The 16,513-nt window shown below is 32.0% G+C and overlaps 1 protein-coding gene across 4 annotated transcripts; it reads right to left on the bottom strand.

The window, feature by feature from the left end:
* Positions 1-4,963: 4,963 nt before the first annotated feature.
* On the bottom strand, positions 4,964-14,824 carry LOC106775967 (PH, RCC1 and FYVE domains-containing protein 1). Of its 4 annotated transcripts, none has more exons than XM_022786689.1 (11): positions 14,529-14,824; positions 13,672-13,995; positions 12,311-12,528; positions 11,118-11,204; positions 10,540-10,629; positions 10,330-10,416; positions 10,035-10,229; positions 7,147-9,228; positions 6,591-6,737; positions 5,874-6,220; positions 4,964-5,689 (listed from the first exon to the last, which is right to left on the bottom strand). In XM_022786689.1, the coding sequence occupies exons 3-11, from the start codon at positions 12,365-12,367 to the stop codon at positions 5,569-5,571; spliced, it is 3,213 nt and encodes a 1,070-aa protein (XP_022642410.1). In that variant the 5' UTR covers positions 12,368-12,528; positions 13,672-13,995; positions 14,529-14,824; the 3' UTR covers positions 4,964-5,568. The 4 variants fall into 4 exon arrangements, with proteins under 4 accessions (XP_022642410.1, XP_022642409.1, XP_014518722.1 ...); XM_022786688.1 differs by having other exon boundaries at positions 13,672-13,991; XM_014663236.2 differs by lacking the exon at positions 13,672-13,995 and having other exon boundaries at positions 7,147-7,208; positions 7,311-9,228.
* Between the last annotated feature and the right edge of the window lie 1,689 nt (positions 14,825-16,513).

Below are 16,513 nucleotides of genomic sequence, written 5' to 3'. Positions count from 1 at the left end.
GGAATTAAAATAATAATTAAACGTAAACTTAAAGAAGAGAAGAAGATTCATGATTTTCATAATACAACAGTAGAACACAAGCGGTGACCCTTGAATAATTTGAAAAAAAGTAACCTGCACATTTATTTCCTTATTATTTATTTCGTTAATCAAACTATCTTTATTATTTCCCTTGTTATTTTTATTTTATTTATTTTCAACCTGTAAATTCCTTTCCGCCAATTATGATAAATTAAAAAAATAAAATACTATTAAAAATATAATATTAAAATAATACTTTCATTAGAAAAAGAATTAAATTGTTATATCTACAAAACTTGGAGAAAGAGGTTAATCTCTGCATTTGATACAGATACTTATCTGTGAGATATCGGGAATGGAAGGTGGGACCCACGTGGGACCAGGCTTTGCCACGTGAAAATAAAAAAAGCATCCACGTGGCATGATGGGATAAGTGATAAGTTATCTGATGTTCTGTGCTTTCCCTTTCATGAATCCATGTTTGGGTGCTTTTCTCCTTTACTGGATTATGCCGCCATTGCTTCTTTCTTTTCCTTCCCTGCTATATTATCTTAATTATATCTTTAAATCATAAAATAATGCTACTTTATTTTTCTTTCTTTATATTTATTATTTATTAATAGATAGACAAGCATATTTACATCAAATTAACACTACTATATCTAGTATTCTTGCTATTCGAATCCACCTTTTTAACTATGAAAATGAAGTTTAAATTGTTTATAATTTATAGAATATATATACCATCTCATGAAAATTATTAAACAGCAATCAAAATATTAAAACAAAATTAGAAACTATTTTATAAATTATAAATTATTATTATATAAGTACAAAATTATAATTAATTTTTTAATTAAAGTCTAAGTTACTTTTTAATATTAGTTATTATTATTTATTTTAAATTATTATTTAATTTTAAATTAAAAACTAATTTAGATCGAATTTAGACTTTAATTTATAAGTTAACTGTAATTTTTTTTTACTCATAATAAAAATTATTTAAATATAAAGAAAATAAGTTTACTAAATGATATCTAAAATAATAAATATAAAGACTGATAAATTTTTATTTTTAAAATTGATTGTTCTTTGATAATTTTTTATAATATAATTTTTATTTAAAATAAGATAAATATTAATTAAATATGAATATAAAATCAACATTTTAATGTCCCGAGGTCATATTTTATTTTAGCTTATTATAATATTAATCTGAAAATAAACTTTTTTTTTTTTAAAATAAATAGAAGAATTTTAAATTTTGAATTAAACAATTAGAAATATTTTTATATAATTTTATTTTATAATATATTTTTAAATTTTTAATTATAAAATATAAAATATATTTCAGATTATATAACAAAATGATAATTTAAAAAATATCATTTGGATCATATAGTTTAAAATTTTTAATTATATTATCTAAACTCTAAGAGAATATTATGCCAAAATTTGAAAATATATTTAAAATATTTTTTAATTTTGAAAAAAGTATTTGAGATAGTGTTACCCCAACTTTTGTTTTCAACAACAATTAGAAAAAAAATTTAAGACTCATAAAGAATCCAGAAAACGGGTGTTACTCCTTTCACCGCTACATTTGTTTTCTTCACCTCTTAAAACTCTATAAAATTTTTGGGTTAAATATGTTTTTAGTCCTTATACTTTGGGACAATTTTGGTTTTAGTCTCTCTTTCAAACTAAGGTATAATTTAGTTCTTCAATTTTAGAAAACTCTGGTTTTAGTCCTTTTTACCAAATTTTTTTAACTTTATTTGTTGTTTCAAGCATGTTTCATTATAGTATTTTGATTGTTTACACTGTTTGACACATTTTTGCTTCAATGTTAACTGAGAAACGTGTTTGAAACAACAAATAAAGTTAAAAAAATTTGGTAAAAAGGGCTAAAACCAGAGTTTTCTAAAGTTGAAGGACTAAATTGTACCTTAGTTTGAAAGATGGACTAAAACTAAAATCGCCCCACCAAAGTATAGGGACTAAAAACATATTTAATCCTAATTTTTTTTAATTACAAAATTAACTTTTTTACTTTTTAATTTTATGTATTCAAACCCTAATTTTTATTCATATTCACTGTCATTTTCACTGGGTAGTCTCTTTTCAGAGCATCCTTCCACTCTTACTTTCACATTCGTTTTCATCCCAAGATCCGTTCCCACCCTTCCAACTCTCTCATATCCATTTCTTTTGTTTCCTCATCTTCTTTTGGGTTTCATGGTGTGGTGGTCATTTAGGCGGTGCGACAATGAGACGGTGCGACAGTGTGTGAGATGGCCAGTGTTTCGCGACTTGGGTCTTCTTCGAGAGGTTAGTTCTTCATAAATGTATTCCATGTGTGTGGTTGATGTTGTACAACGTTTTGCGAGTGTATGTGATCTATGATTTCTCTATGAGTTGTGTGATTTTTATGTGTGTGCGCGTGTGTGCAGAGGAGAAGGAAAAAGATAACCGGCCACGAACAGATGTCACATATCTATTTGAGCTTGAAATAGATATTGACATCCATCAATGGATATGCGACATCCGTTTCAAGCTCAAATGGATATGTGACATCCGTTTCAGGCCTGAACTTTTTTTTTTTTAATTTTTGTAGTGTTTAGTTTATTATTAGTTTTTAGTTTTCACACTATTTCATTATGTTTAATAGATACTAGTTATTCACAATTCTAACTGTCACATGGGTACAAATTGTGAATTTTGTTTATCAACTTCCATTTAGCAATATGTCAGTGTCATGGTTTTTCCAAGACATTGTTTGTTGTAAGCTAACTAACTTAAAAGAGCAGTTAATGTATTTTGTTGGTGGGAACTCGAGGGTATTGTAACCAATTACTTTTGTTTTCATTTATTTCTAGGCTAACATTCTGTTTAGCTTTCCATTTTTTGCATGTACGCAAATACATTGACTTGAAATTTAACCTTGAAGTTGGTCTATGTGTTCCGTGTGCAATATAAGCACTTTGAAATAATGTGGTCGTAGCAGATTATAACATAAAAAAAGTAGATGATTTGGTTTAAGCTTGTGCATTGTTTCTGAGACTAAAATAACACTTTATGTGATTCAAATTAACTTTGATAAATTGTTATAACGAATGAAGGTATAGAAATCTGGATCGACACTAATTTTTTGGGAGAATGGAGTCAAATTTGTTTTTTGTGGTTCTGTAAAATGATTATTTCTGCAAGGATTAATTTTATTTTGGATATTAGTGCAATGATAAAGTTGCCTCACTGTTTAACATGTTATTAGTTTATGATTTAAGTTGTATTCAAAACAGTCAAGTTGTTCTATTGTGAATTTATGATTGAGCTGTGTTGGTGAACAATTGGGCATGAGTAAATTCAATTTAGAGGAGGTTTCAATGTTTCTTTTCACGTACCATATCCAACCGTTGAGATTATCGACATCCATTTTATCTTAAACGGATGTTGAAATCCGTTGATGGATGTTTATATCCGTTTAAGGGTTTACGTTATTTTAAGTTAGGGTTGATTACGTATCTATGTACACCTTCGCCTCTTTGCACTTTCAACCACTACGAAGACCTTCAAACACCACTAAGACAAACTCGTACATTTGCAACAATTCCTCCCACCACTATCCACCTGCAACCTCTCACTTACCACACCATCACACCACACACAATGAAAGAGAGGACAAAGAATTCGAAAAAAAAAGAAAGAATAAGAGCACAATGAAACAAAAGCAATGAGAAGAGACGAAGTAGAACGTGAGAAAGAAAAGGTTGTATGCCGCTGCTAGGAGATTGGAGTTAAAAAATAGGTTTAAACCCTTTTTTGGTCCCTAAGTTAAGTTCTGATGTTCAATTTAGTCCCCGCTTTTAAAAATGTCAACCTTTAGTCCCTATTATATGAAAAATGTATCGAATCAGTCCTCATGACATCACTTAATGAACAACAAATCACAAGTTTTCATACCTAGGTATCCAATATTTTGTGATTTGTTAACGAAAGGTGTTATGAACAACAAATCACTTAATGAAAAACTTGTGATTTGTTAACGGATAAGACTGATTTGATACATTTTTTCATATCATAGGAACTAAAGGTTGACATTTTTAAAAGCGAGGACTAAACTGAACATCAAAACTTAACTTAAGAACCAAAAAAAGGTTTAAACCTAAAAAATATTAACCCTAAAAGATAAATTTTATTTAAGAATATAATAAAAATATAGAAATAAAAGAAGGTGTAAAAGTGGAATGGAGAGATAGAAGGAGCAAAGGGTGGTGGTGGGAGCAACAACCCATAATGCATGCATATTTAGCCCAACGTCTTAATGTGTACAAAAAGTATATGGGCCCAGTTCAGGGTCCAAATTTTGTTTACAACTCGATTGCATCAAAATTGTTTGAATTATCTAATTTTTCTATTATGGTTACAAGAATTGTGTCACTAATTTTAATTGTAACCTATTTTATGTTTAAATAAAATCATATAAAAGAAAACTAATGTATAATTAAGGGTATATATATATATAAAAGTTTATTTATCGTCTCTAATTTTTACGATAGCTAACCTTCCGATGGCTACTTGTTCAATTCTCATCAATCTAAGTAACATTTTAAAAGACTCCGTCAATTTACTTAACATTTAAAAGGACTAGTACGAACAAAGTCGTGTGATAATTTGATTGGTTTTTCTATTCATAAGCTGATTCAACTCTATCAAAATAAAAGTTTCATCTCAATAATTGTCAAGTAGCTGCCATTGTAACAGTCAACTGTGGGTGTTTGATAAAATTAAAAACTTGTATAGAAATATTTTCATTGAAAGTATCACAACATAGAGTTATTTTACATGAACGAAATATCTTGAATATAAAAATGTAGATAAAAATAACAGAAAATCATGCCAAAATACAATTAATAAAACTGAATAAAGGAAAAGTGAGAAATTTGAGAAACTAATACTTATTAGAACAAATGCAAGGTTTTTTCACAGGGAAAAAAAATTGAAAAAAAGTATCGTAACATATTTTACAGAAATAAAATATGCTTAAATATAAAGAAAAAAAATACAACCTAACAGTGAATAAAAGTAGAATGTCTGAGTGAGAATGGTGACAGGGAAGTTGGAAATGGGAAGAGGGAGGAATGAGAGAAGATGGGAAAGTAAGGTAGAAGCATGCATGCATGCACGTGCCCTTTCTGTCTTCTTGTCGTGTGGACTGTTTTATGTGTCTGTCAAGTTGGACAGAACGTGCAATAAAGACATTGCAGTCATTACTTGGATCAATTCATAAAAATCCTCAAGTCGGATTTTGTCGCTCTCAAACAACAACCAGTACAGAAAAGGATAAATAAAAATAAAAAGTTAAAATTCTAGTGTTTTTATGGTATTAAGAGACACGTTGTTATTTGTGACTGTACACCGGAATGAATGCCCCAAGATGCTGAACAAAGACACTATTATTTGTGACTATACAATTGATCTTTCTTTGAGACCTAAAGCCACTAAGAACTATTGGTGAAAACTGGTAGAGATGAATGGCAGTAAAAATTAGCCTTTCACCTGATTTTGGCTGGTGTTTATATATCCTTCAATCCCATACTTGTGATACACCGTGCTCTGATTCTCTTCCCACCATTTTTCCGCTTCCTTCTCTGAGAATCGCTTGCGACTGCAAACCACACGTCATCACACTCATTCAGACAAAAAATCATAACATATAACATCTTCCAGCTCATGGTTGAACCAGTTTGAGGATTCTCCTCGACAGAAAAAAGAAACCTAAGTTCTAGGTGAATAGACATTAAATGGTATGATAAAAAAATGTATTAAAAAATATGGTGAATAGACATTACCTAAATCTCACTCGCTTAAGGCCCTTTTTCCCACATGGTAAGGTTGTAAATGTGATGTAAACACCTGGCTCGTATTGTTCTACCCAGTCAGCCTTCAATCCATTGATATTGTCTTGTTGAGACTCACCACTACTAAAGTTAGAATTTTCATTTTTGGGAAACATGCTTCTCCCAAATTTGGATTTTATTGTGTTAGAGAATACTATAGGAGAATTGGATAGACTGTCCCCACTGTAATCTCTTGGACTCTTCATATCTGTAACTATGGTTGCCAGATTAGGCACAAATTCATGTTGTCCAACTTTTGCTTCTTGCCCGGCGTTATCTTTTCCTGATATTGTATGAAGCTGCAATGGTAATAAATACATCAATTACTTTGTTCGAGGAATGCAACTTAAATATAGACCTACAAAATAGAAAAATCATGTCGAATTTTTTTGCTCTGATAATGATTTCATGATTAGATATGTACATTTCAGGAAAGTTATTTTTACCATGAATCCTTGTTCTGGAAATGCTAAAATAGTTCTAAAGCTTGAATCTCGTACATGATACAATTGATTGATATTGTCATATAATAACTTCATTTAACATATGTTTATTACATTTCGCTACCTACCTTACGCATATATACAAATTAAATTAAATGAAGTTGAAAATTCTAGATTCCAACTTAAACCTAAATTAAAATAATTACACTGATATTAAAGAACTTACCCTTAGTGCTAAAGCTTTTATCACCTCTTTTGCTGCCTTGCATTTAGCAGCTTCCTCCCTTGCCACAAACCAACTCTCCTGTATTTTTTGTTGACACTCTTGTATTTTATGAGTTTTAAGCTCACATTGCTCTTCAAGTCTCTTAGCCTATCCAATGATATGAAATATCAGCATAGGAAAAGTGAGCACAATCAATACAGAATAGAAATGTTATGTTACTAGTAATCGCGTAGTAAAAGTTAAAATACTATTGAAGGGCATGTGTGGAAAGTTCAGAAGAGGAATGTTGCACAAAACTGACTACAACTATAACAAATGAAGTTAAAAAAAAAAAAACACATGTATATATACAAATAAATTGATAAATTGATAATTGTGGTCTAAAAAGGAACAATGATTTTATATTGAATTGTAAAAAAGTCATTAAAATGGAAGAAACGTAGCAAGAAAAATAATATAGTTTACAGTTTTTGACATGTATGTATGTACCACATTGTAACAAAAGCATGTTAAAAACTAAAGCAATTTAAAGGGTGATATTATCTAGAGTTAATACCTCGGTTCTCAGCCTATGAACTTCTTCAAGCAGCATCTTCTCAGATTTAGTTGTATCTGTCTCTACATTAGAGAAGTTATATGTTGTAGATTCCATACTAAAAGGAGAAACTGTGGCTAATTTATTTTTGGATGAAGAAACATGAACAACTGGATTTTCTGTACCATTAATTTTAAATATGGGAGGACATGGAACTTGCCCCCACTGCGGCATTCCACCTAGCATAGAAGAACTATCTTCTACATCCTGTTGGCTTTCGGGGTGGTTTTTCCAATCCTTACGTCCACTTGGCATACTTTTCCTGTAACATGATTGACCAAAAGATAGCAGAGGACCTTGTGTCACGGTTGTCTCTCCCCTGTCTTCAGTGACATCAGCAATTTTTTGTTGATGCTTCAACAACTGTTGACTGTTGTAATTTCTGGACTTAGATGCCATTATTGAATGTGTACCTCCCTGTCGTTTATCAAAACACTGATCACAAACCCTAAAAGCCTTGCTCTTACTGGGGGCTAGAGGTGCATTTATAATCTTCTTACTACTACAAGCACGGCAGAACAAAAGGCCACAGTTATAGCAGTTATGCTTCTTCCTTGTGAACCCAAATGGCAACCTACAACCACTACAAGTTGATTGGTCACTAATAGAAATAGGTTTGTGTAAACAGATTGCAGCTGTGAAGCTTGGACCACAAGCGATAGTATTTACCTGTCTATCTCTCAGAGCCTCAACCAAACAAGGTGTATATCTATCTTCAGTATCACCTAACCCCAGTTGGCCACTTTCACCCCTGCCCCATGTATAAACACTCCCTGCAGAAGTCAAAACAGCAACATGATATGAACCGGTTGATATAACTTTAACAAATTCTTGTTTGAGTTGTCCTTCAACCATGACTGCTTTATCCTTCGCATGTGGATTTCCTAACTGTCCATATTTGGCACTTCCCATTGCAAAAACCTTGCCCATGTTAGTGAGTGCTACAGTCAACATTCTTCCACATGACACTTGAACAAAATCATAGTCGACAAGTTGTGTAACACATGTTGGTACAAGCTTGCTTCCGTTATCTGAATGACCAAGCCTCCCCTCATCTCCATCACCCCATGTAAACAACTTACCACTAGCACTATTGTACCTAAAACGATCAATCATAACTTCAACAATAGCAGATGTATGCCATGATCCACATGCAACAGACCTCACCCTTAGTCCACTAAGAGACTCGACTTCTTTTGGACTTGAATAGCTCCGAAGATCGCCATGGCCAAGAACCCCAAATGTACCATCTCCGTAAGTAAATAACCTCCCACAACTAGAGACAATCGCAGTATGCCATTCTCCACAAGCAATACTCGAGATACTAATACCATCTAAGGATCCGCCAAGATTTTGAGGTATCCACTGACTTCTAGTTCTCCCTTCATTAAATAAATCTGCACTGCAGACATCATTTCCCCAAGTATATACTTCACCAGAATCTGTCAGAGCACATGTATGATATTCACCACAAGCAACGTGCTTTACATGAAGACCATTAAGAGAATCCACTATTTTTGGGGAGCTAATGTCCATATCAATTTTCTGCCCGAGTCTTCCCCACTTTCCTTGACCCCAACAAAAAACTTCCCCTTGTTTTGTAACTAAGGCAGCATGTTTTCCTCCCAAAGCTATGTTCTGTACATCTAACATTGCAGTTGATTCTAGTAACTTCGGCACTAAAGAATAGACCCCACCTTGAACAAACCTTTCATTCACAATCCCTACAAGACACCCAATCCCTCCACCCCATATCATTACATCCTTCAATACATTACTTTTTCCTAAATGTACAGAGGTAGAATGCGTCAAATGCCTATAGGACAAATTCTTCTTGTGCTCCTTATCAGTTCGAGTTGATTCAATGTTACTATGAACCTCTGGATCAATGTATGGAGAACTTGGCACTGAATTCTTCGTTACACCATGAGCGCTGGAGAGGAAAGATGTCGATGAATATAGGTTATCAGAAGTGCATGACAAGCCATCAGAAAAGCACCTTTCGGAAAGTGACAAAGTAGGACTTGCACATAAGCTGTGTACCTTCAAAATAATAACAAAGTTACATTCGATGTTAGCGACAAGTCTTTTTTTTTCGGAGAGAAAGTGCTAAGTTATTTATATTAACATGTAGACTGCTTCTAGCATGATATTATCATCAAACCTTCAGCATTCTGTTTAGCTTCAGTAGTAAGTTTTTTAAAGTCTATAATCATTTATGCCAAAAGAAAAATTCATTTGAAGATTAAAGATAATGCTGTTTCCTCTGTCATCAAATGAATGATCAATTTGGTTTTAATGTTAAGAATTTAGACGAGAATAAAGAAGACAGAGTAGTCAAAAGATATGTCAATCGTACTATTAAAAATACATGTTTGCAGAAATTCAAGCACATTCATAACGACATACATCCTTTTTATCATTGCTTCTCTTATTCCTAACGTACACGGACATAGAACTCAATGAAAATTAAGCCAGTGAACTGTAATCAATGCCCAAAAAAATTTGAATAAAATAAAGCACGTCTCTTTTGAACCTAAATAATCAGAAATGACATTATCTTATTCAGCCTTTACCTCCCTTCAGAACAGTAAATATTTGATAGTAACAAAGGAAGCTCAATGTAATCATAAAGCGGAGGTGAAGAAACATTTTCGTTGTTTAATAAATTAAAAAAAAAATTAATTTATAACTACAAAAAAAAATCCATCATTTTTTTTATTAACAACTAAAAAATTAGATTATGCTTTCTTATAAACCCCTTACGTTAGATTATTATGCATGTGGGGTAGCTATAAAAGATTTTTTATTAATTATGCAGAGATAACCACACAGAAAATGTGTTAAACCTGAGTAAACTGAGAGGTATCATCCAAAAGGCCAAGATTTTTCTTTCTTCGTAAGATCCCAGCAGGACTACTAACACAACTCTGCACACCTTTGCAACTTCTTAAACTACTAAAAGCTCTAGGATGCTGACACCTAGAGATGACAGCTTTCAAGCCAACAAACCAAGAAGCAGCTTGTGCCTTGTCCTTGCATATCTATAGTTCAAAAGAAATAAATGTCAAATCAGTCTACAACTATGGGAAAACAAATGCAATTATATCATGTCATGTATTAATCACATTTCACAAATATTACCAGATCAAGAGAACGTTCACCATTAGCATAGATTAGTGAAAATGAATGGCACTCCTTTTCGGGTTCATTTTGCCTCTGGGACCTTATCTGAAATTAGTGAGCAATTTATTAGCACCAAACATGATTTGTACTCTGTTCATTTGAATTTCAAACCGTCAAATTCAAGGGGGAAATGCATCAAGTCAGAATAGACGGATGTTCGTTACATACATTTTCTTGGCCTTGAACAATTTTTGTAACTACACTCAATCGCAAATGCTTTTCCTGCTGTCCTGAATACCAAATCAAATTTCTCTCATCCTAGAACCAGAAAAGAGGAAGATAATTTCAGCAACTTTATCATAATGCAATGAAGAAAATAAGGAAAACTAATGAAATTTCAAACCCAATAATGTTTACCATTTCACCCAACAAAAACCAGGAGATATATTTTTTCTTAACTGGTATTCAATATAAGGCAAACTTAATTTTTCCTCTATCAATACTATTATACAAATGTTCACTGAAAAAGTGGGGAAAAAAACAGTAGCACTTCACCGAAGAGTAACTTGCTTCTTTTTTTAGGATAGTATGGATAAAAAATAACATCAGAAATTCAAAGCCAATATCTTGAGAAAAACCAAGGAAATAACAGTTTGGAACGTCCACGTGTACGGTGCTTCTAAATACAATACTCATAAGAAATTTGCAGAAGAAAATGCACTAACAATGTGATCTAGGCAAGTTTCGTACTAAAGGAGTGGTCGTATAAACCTTCCAAAATGATTTGTCATCTCATTATAGCTTACCTGGGAAAGTCTGAAAGGACAGAGCTTCGGCTTTCCCCTACGACCACACTTAAGTAAATATGCACCTTTCTTTATTGACACAATTGCCTGAACAGAAAGACACACCAAATTTTGAGTCTTGGAAAAATGGAAAATCAATTCTCTAAAAGAGATAAGGTGAGCAAACACTAGAAAAGATTGGACACATATAAAAACTAAATCAAAATATTAAATTACATTACCTATTTGAAGACAAAGACTAAAGGTCTAGCCTTATACTGATCCACATCATAACACCCACATCAATATGTGAATATCGTTTAGGAATGTGTGCATACTCAAAAGAAAATAAGTAGAGTGAAACAACAATTAAGATCAGACACACGTTAATGTGTTCTGAGAATCTTTTGGCCTAAGAAAATTACTCTAAAGCAAAAGATGCTGAATTCCAGCCTAAATAATAAAGAATCAAAACTGACAAGTATTGATAACTACCGTCTCGTTTTGTATGCTTTTAAAACAATTACATTGAAGGGACCCGGAATTTTTACCAATGAAAATGAATGTAGATGAATGTATTTTGGGTGATTTCATCAAAAAATATGTATATTGGGTGATGTGTGCTAAAGAAAATCAAGAAATCGAAGTATAACTTACGTTAATAAACAAATATTGTATATTAGAAATTCAACATGTATCATTGTCATGAATAAATTGTCATGAACTAATTTCTGTTTCTTTTAGTGGATAGCTGTTGTGCATTTGGTGGATTGCTTGTTAATCACCAACTCTATAAATACATTTGATCTCATTTTGTAATAGTTCTGGATTTGTTTCTTTTCAACTTCTGATAATCAAGATTTTGTCTTCTCTGATAAACTTTCTTATCTCTTTTTCAATCTTTGTCCATAATCTTTTACACAAATGAATTATAAAGATGGCGAGGGGTTCCAAATTTTTAACAAGAATCGGAAATGCCCTCACTAAAGTTTATGCACATTAAGGAAAATGTACTTTCAATCATAGGATCAAACAACTAAAAATTCACTACTAAAGAGAACGTTTCATTAGCAATGAAACCCAGGAATCATTTCAAAACTAAAACAAATTGAAAGATTTGAAATTGGAGAAAAAACCTGAGAACAGTTAAACAACACTAAAGAGAGCATGACTTTGAAATGTTGCTAACAAGAAATAGAAATGAAAAGCGTAACCTGTTCAATAGCCCTGTCAAATGGGACTGTTGCCAAGGACTCATCTTCCATCGTCATGTTGTAGTTTCATGGAAGAGAGAATGGCAGACAAGGGACACAGAAAGGAGTCCTTCCTTAGTTTTCACAATACGTGGAACTTTATCATTGACAGCAAAATGATTGAAGAGAGGTAAGAATGCAGAAGATACTCTCTCTTTTTCTTTTTCTCTGTGAAGTGTCTGGATGAACACAGGAACATGAAGTAAGAAACATACATACATATACATACACACACACACACACACATATATATATATATATATATATATATATATATATATATATATATATATGAGAGAGACTTTATTAGTATTAAACAGACGTTTTAATGACCAATAACTTCATACAAGAAAAACCACCTTGAAAGAAAAATTCTAGGTTTGATATCAAAATTTATGCATATAAAATAAGATCTTATAAATGTATGAAAAATTATGCATATAAAACGAGATCTTATAAATTAGTACTTTACTGAGAATTATGTTGCGGGTATATTAAAATAATGATGATGATGATAATAAGAAGATTGATTAATAATATTTTTAATACAAAATTATAATTTAAAAATACTAACTATCAAGCTTATTACTGTTTATATAATACTAAATATTATATGGAATTCATTTATTGGTATACTATCTACACGAATGATCTATTGAAGGAGAAAAATTAACTAGTTAGTGTTTATATCTCTCTAATCGTAAGTTTGTCTCCAGTAAAAAATAATAATAAATTCTAATTGCTGCATGCAATATACTAAAGAAGCAACTAAAGGAAAAGTACGTCTATAAGTGCACTGAAACGCATATGATTTTGTCAATCTAATTCTTTAGCATAAGAAAGGCAGCACTCAAGTACTTTGATGCCTATCATTACATTGTAGGCTATTAGGGGAAACAATATCTCATTCCTAAACAATGAATGTAGTTCAGAATAAAATATATGCCCATTTTCCAGTAATTTAATAATATAGCCAACCTGCATTTTCGCACATAGTCCTTTTCAACCTTTTTTCACTTATAAGGTCACTTTTCATAATTTCTAATTATATATATATTATTTTAAACTGAAAATAAAAGAGATTGAACAAATTAAATTACCCTATTTGAATAAAAACAATAAAAAACGTAAGAAATAAAGATTTTGTTGCACAAAATACTATCCTTGAGTACTAAATTTTGAAACAAATGGGCCCTGCATACAACAAGATCCATAACAAAAATGAAGTAAAAGCCGGACTGGCCCAGTTCTCCCTTGCACCTCAGCAAATAAAAATAAATAAATAAAATAAAATAAAACTTCGAAGACAAAATAAGCCCTACCTACGCCTTCATCCTAGCTCCTATATCCAGCGGCGTACGGAGTAGCAGCGCCGCCGCTACGGCGACCCTAGCCACGTAGAGAACTAGGACGAGAGAGAAAGAGAGCGAAACCGTGCGATTGGATGCGCTCTCAAATTTGTTCATTCGATATGTCTTAGATTTGCACCCACCGCCGCAGCAGAAAACGACGTCGACGAGAGAAAAGTCAGCAAGGACCATGAAGAACACCTCCACCGGTGGAGATAAAGGCAATGTGGTTGGTAGTGTTCAAGTGAGTGGAACCATACAGAAGGAATTGACCAAAATGCCCTTTCTATCGTCTGACTTTCAGAATTTGTTTTTTGAGAGAGAAAGAGAAAGAGGGGAGAGAAAAAGAGAAATATCAGAAGCAAAGAAAGGAAGACTGTTCGGTAAAGTGGGGAAACCAAATCAGAATCAAAATCCAATCTTAATCGAGATGCTTTCATGGCAAAGGAGTGAAAGTTGAGCGCAAGTAAAAACGGTGCCGTTTCTTTCTCTCCGTAGTACATATTTCAAACTAAGATCCTAATCAGTAATCCACGCTTTACAAAATCTAACAAAAACAACTTATAGAATTTTAAATATACTTTTCAAACGCAGTTTTAACAATCTAATCACGGATTCATTCCTTCTAAACGACTTTGCAATCATGCAAATTGTGTGGATTAAATTCCAAACACACCGTAAGGTTTTAATTTATCAATGCTTGGTGGATAATGAGAGAAAGAAAATTGAGGCCTTGAATGAAAGGAGGAGAAAAATCTGCAGCACAGATATACATAGGAAACAAGAATGAAAGCAAGTAAAAAATGACGAGAAAGAAAGCAAGAAATAACCTGAGAAATTGGGTTGTTTCCAGTGCAGAATGATGAAGGGAATGAAAAGTGGGTTCAGAGGTAGACAATGTGATGATGATTTCTTACAACTGAACTGAACGATCACACTCTCTTGTCTTCCTTCTTCTCTGACTATCTCCTCACCTTAAAACTTTCTGTTTGTTTTCACTGTGCATCACTCTGAACACTCTTCGCAGAAAATTCTCCTCCCTTCGAATCATTGCCCTTGTCCCAATATATAATACAAGTCTATCAGGATATGGACAATGTGATACAAACAAATTCTGAGTAGAAAAAAATTAACTTCCTAAGTTTACGATACTATATATATAATATATATATATATATATATATTCATTGGTTCTGTCAAAAAGAAAGTTCTGTCAAATTGGGTCTGTAAAATTCCAGACATCAGTTTTACCTACAAGAAATGTTAGATTTACTGCAATAATATTGTTATGAAAGGATGTAGCTTCTGGTTTAGTACTATATTAAGGAATGATTAAATTTGTGCAGAGTAAAAGACAAGCAGTGTTGTGAAGAGGGAAAAAAAATAGTAAAATAAAAGAGCTGTTAATTCGGCAACTTGCAATTTCACATTCAACGGATTCCTTATCCCTCAATGATTGAAGCCAGTTTCTTTTGACTGTTGACAATTGTAATAATTCTATCCCCACGAGGATTCTTCGTTATGATGAAAGTTTTGGAGTAATGTCTCTAAACTGAAGTGTTTAGGGTTCAAAATTCTTGCTTCAAACAGGTCAAGTTACCATGATTGTGTTTCCAAAATGCAAAAACCAGAGCATCTGAAAACAGATTAGTATCTAAATAGTGAGTTATTATCCAAAAGCAACTTTAATTTGCATGTCTTTTTAAAAGGGTGGCTCTTTTAAGAAGAATCTTGCTGACGCCTAAAGTCTAAAATAGAGACAAAATGGTCTTTCTATCTTTCTTTTCAACGCATATATAACAACATTATTATTCCATGCTTCTTATTTTCTTAAATCTTCTTCATCATCCTCCACCTTGCCAACTAATACCATCAATATATTAGTAGAAACTCCACAATCATGGCCACATGAATTCAATATATTATTTCTACACTCTAAGTCATTCATAAGAGTGAAATCAAAGTCACATTCATTGTGAAACCTAACTAACCCACACACAAAACTTATCTAAATTGATAACAAATAAACTTTAAACGAATTTTAACTACGTTTAACCGGTTTATAAGATAAGATTTATATCGATTTATATATTTTAAATTGATTTTATTTCGATGTAAGACTAGATATAAAATAAAAAATTCATTTTTAAAAGAAAAATAAAAAATAAAAGAAGGCAACTTTTGAATTGAAACGGTACAATGCCATTTAGTAATTTATGATGTTCTTTTGCAGGTTCTTTTGAAACTGTGTTCACCCTTTTTTATCTTTTTGTTCATTCGAAATGATTTGTCATCACATGGCATCACGGGTGGATGCCAGTGTCTTGGGTTTTAGTTAAGAAAAATTAATGAACAGTGAATTACTTAATCCCAAGACATCACTTTGTTAATCCCTTGGCTCCAAACAAACCAAAAGATTATTAATACAATGATTAATTAATGAAGCAAAAAATAATCTTAAAAGGTAACTTTCCCTTTTGAGGAGGAGTGGTCCATGTTGGACATAAAGACAAGTTTGTCCAAATGAAACCAGCACAACAGCAAGATGTAATAGAATTATACAACATTGTGTTTGATGCATAATGCTTAACTTATGTGATGCATTAAATGTTCCTATGCCTTGTGTTATTCACATACACAACCTTTTTATACCTTCTTTATCTTATGGGTTAAATATTTCAAGCCAAAAAATTTTATATCTAATTTTCTGTCATATCATTTAAATATATTTTTAATTTCTTAATTATTAAGCTAAGTGTTTCTTAGTTTTAATTCTTCTTCTAAATTTTGTTTCACTTTGATCCTCTTCACGTAA

Source organism: Vigna radiata, chromosome 10 (assembly GCF_000741045.1).
Source record: "Vigna radiata var. radiata cultivar VC1973A chromosome 10, Vradiata_ver6, whole genome shotgun sequence".
Classification (NCBI taxonomy): Eukaryota; Viridiplantae; Streptophyta; class Magnoliopsida; order Fabales; family Fabaceae; genus Vigna; species Vigna radiata.
Note: the sequence above shows the minus strand (reverse complement) of the source record. Positions and strands in the feature narration are given on the sequence as shown.

Coding starts and splice junctions, on each gene's coding strand:
- LOC106775967 (XM_022786689.1), bottom strand. CDS start 12,367: ATGACGATGGAAGATGAGTCCTTGGCAACAGTCCCATTTGACAGGGCT. Junction 10,417..10,539: donor TTGTTCAAGGCCAAGAAAAT/GTATGTAACGAA, acceptor CACTAATTTCAG/ATAAGGTCCCAGAGGCAAAA. Junction 9,229..10,034: donor ATACCTCTCAGTTTACTCAG/GTTTAACACATT, acceptor ATTATTTTGAAG/GTACACAGCTTATGTGCAAG.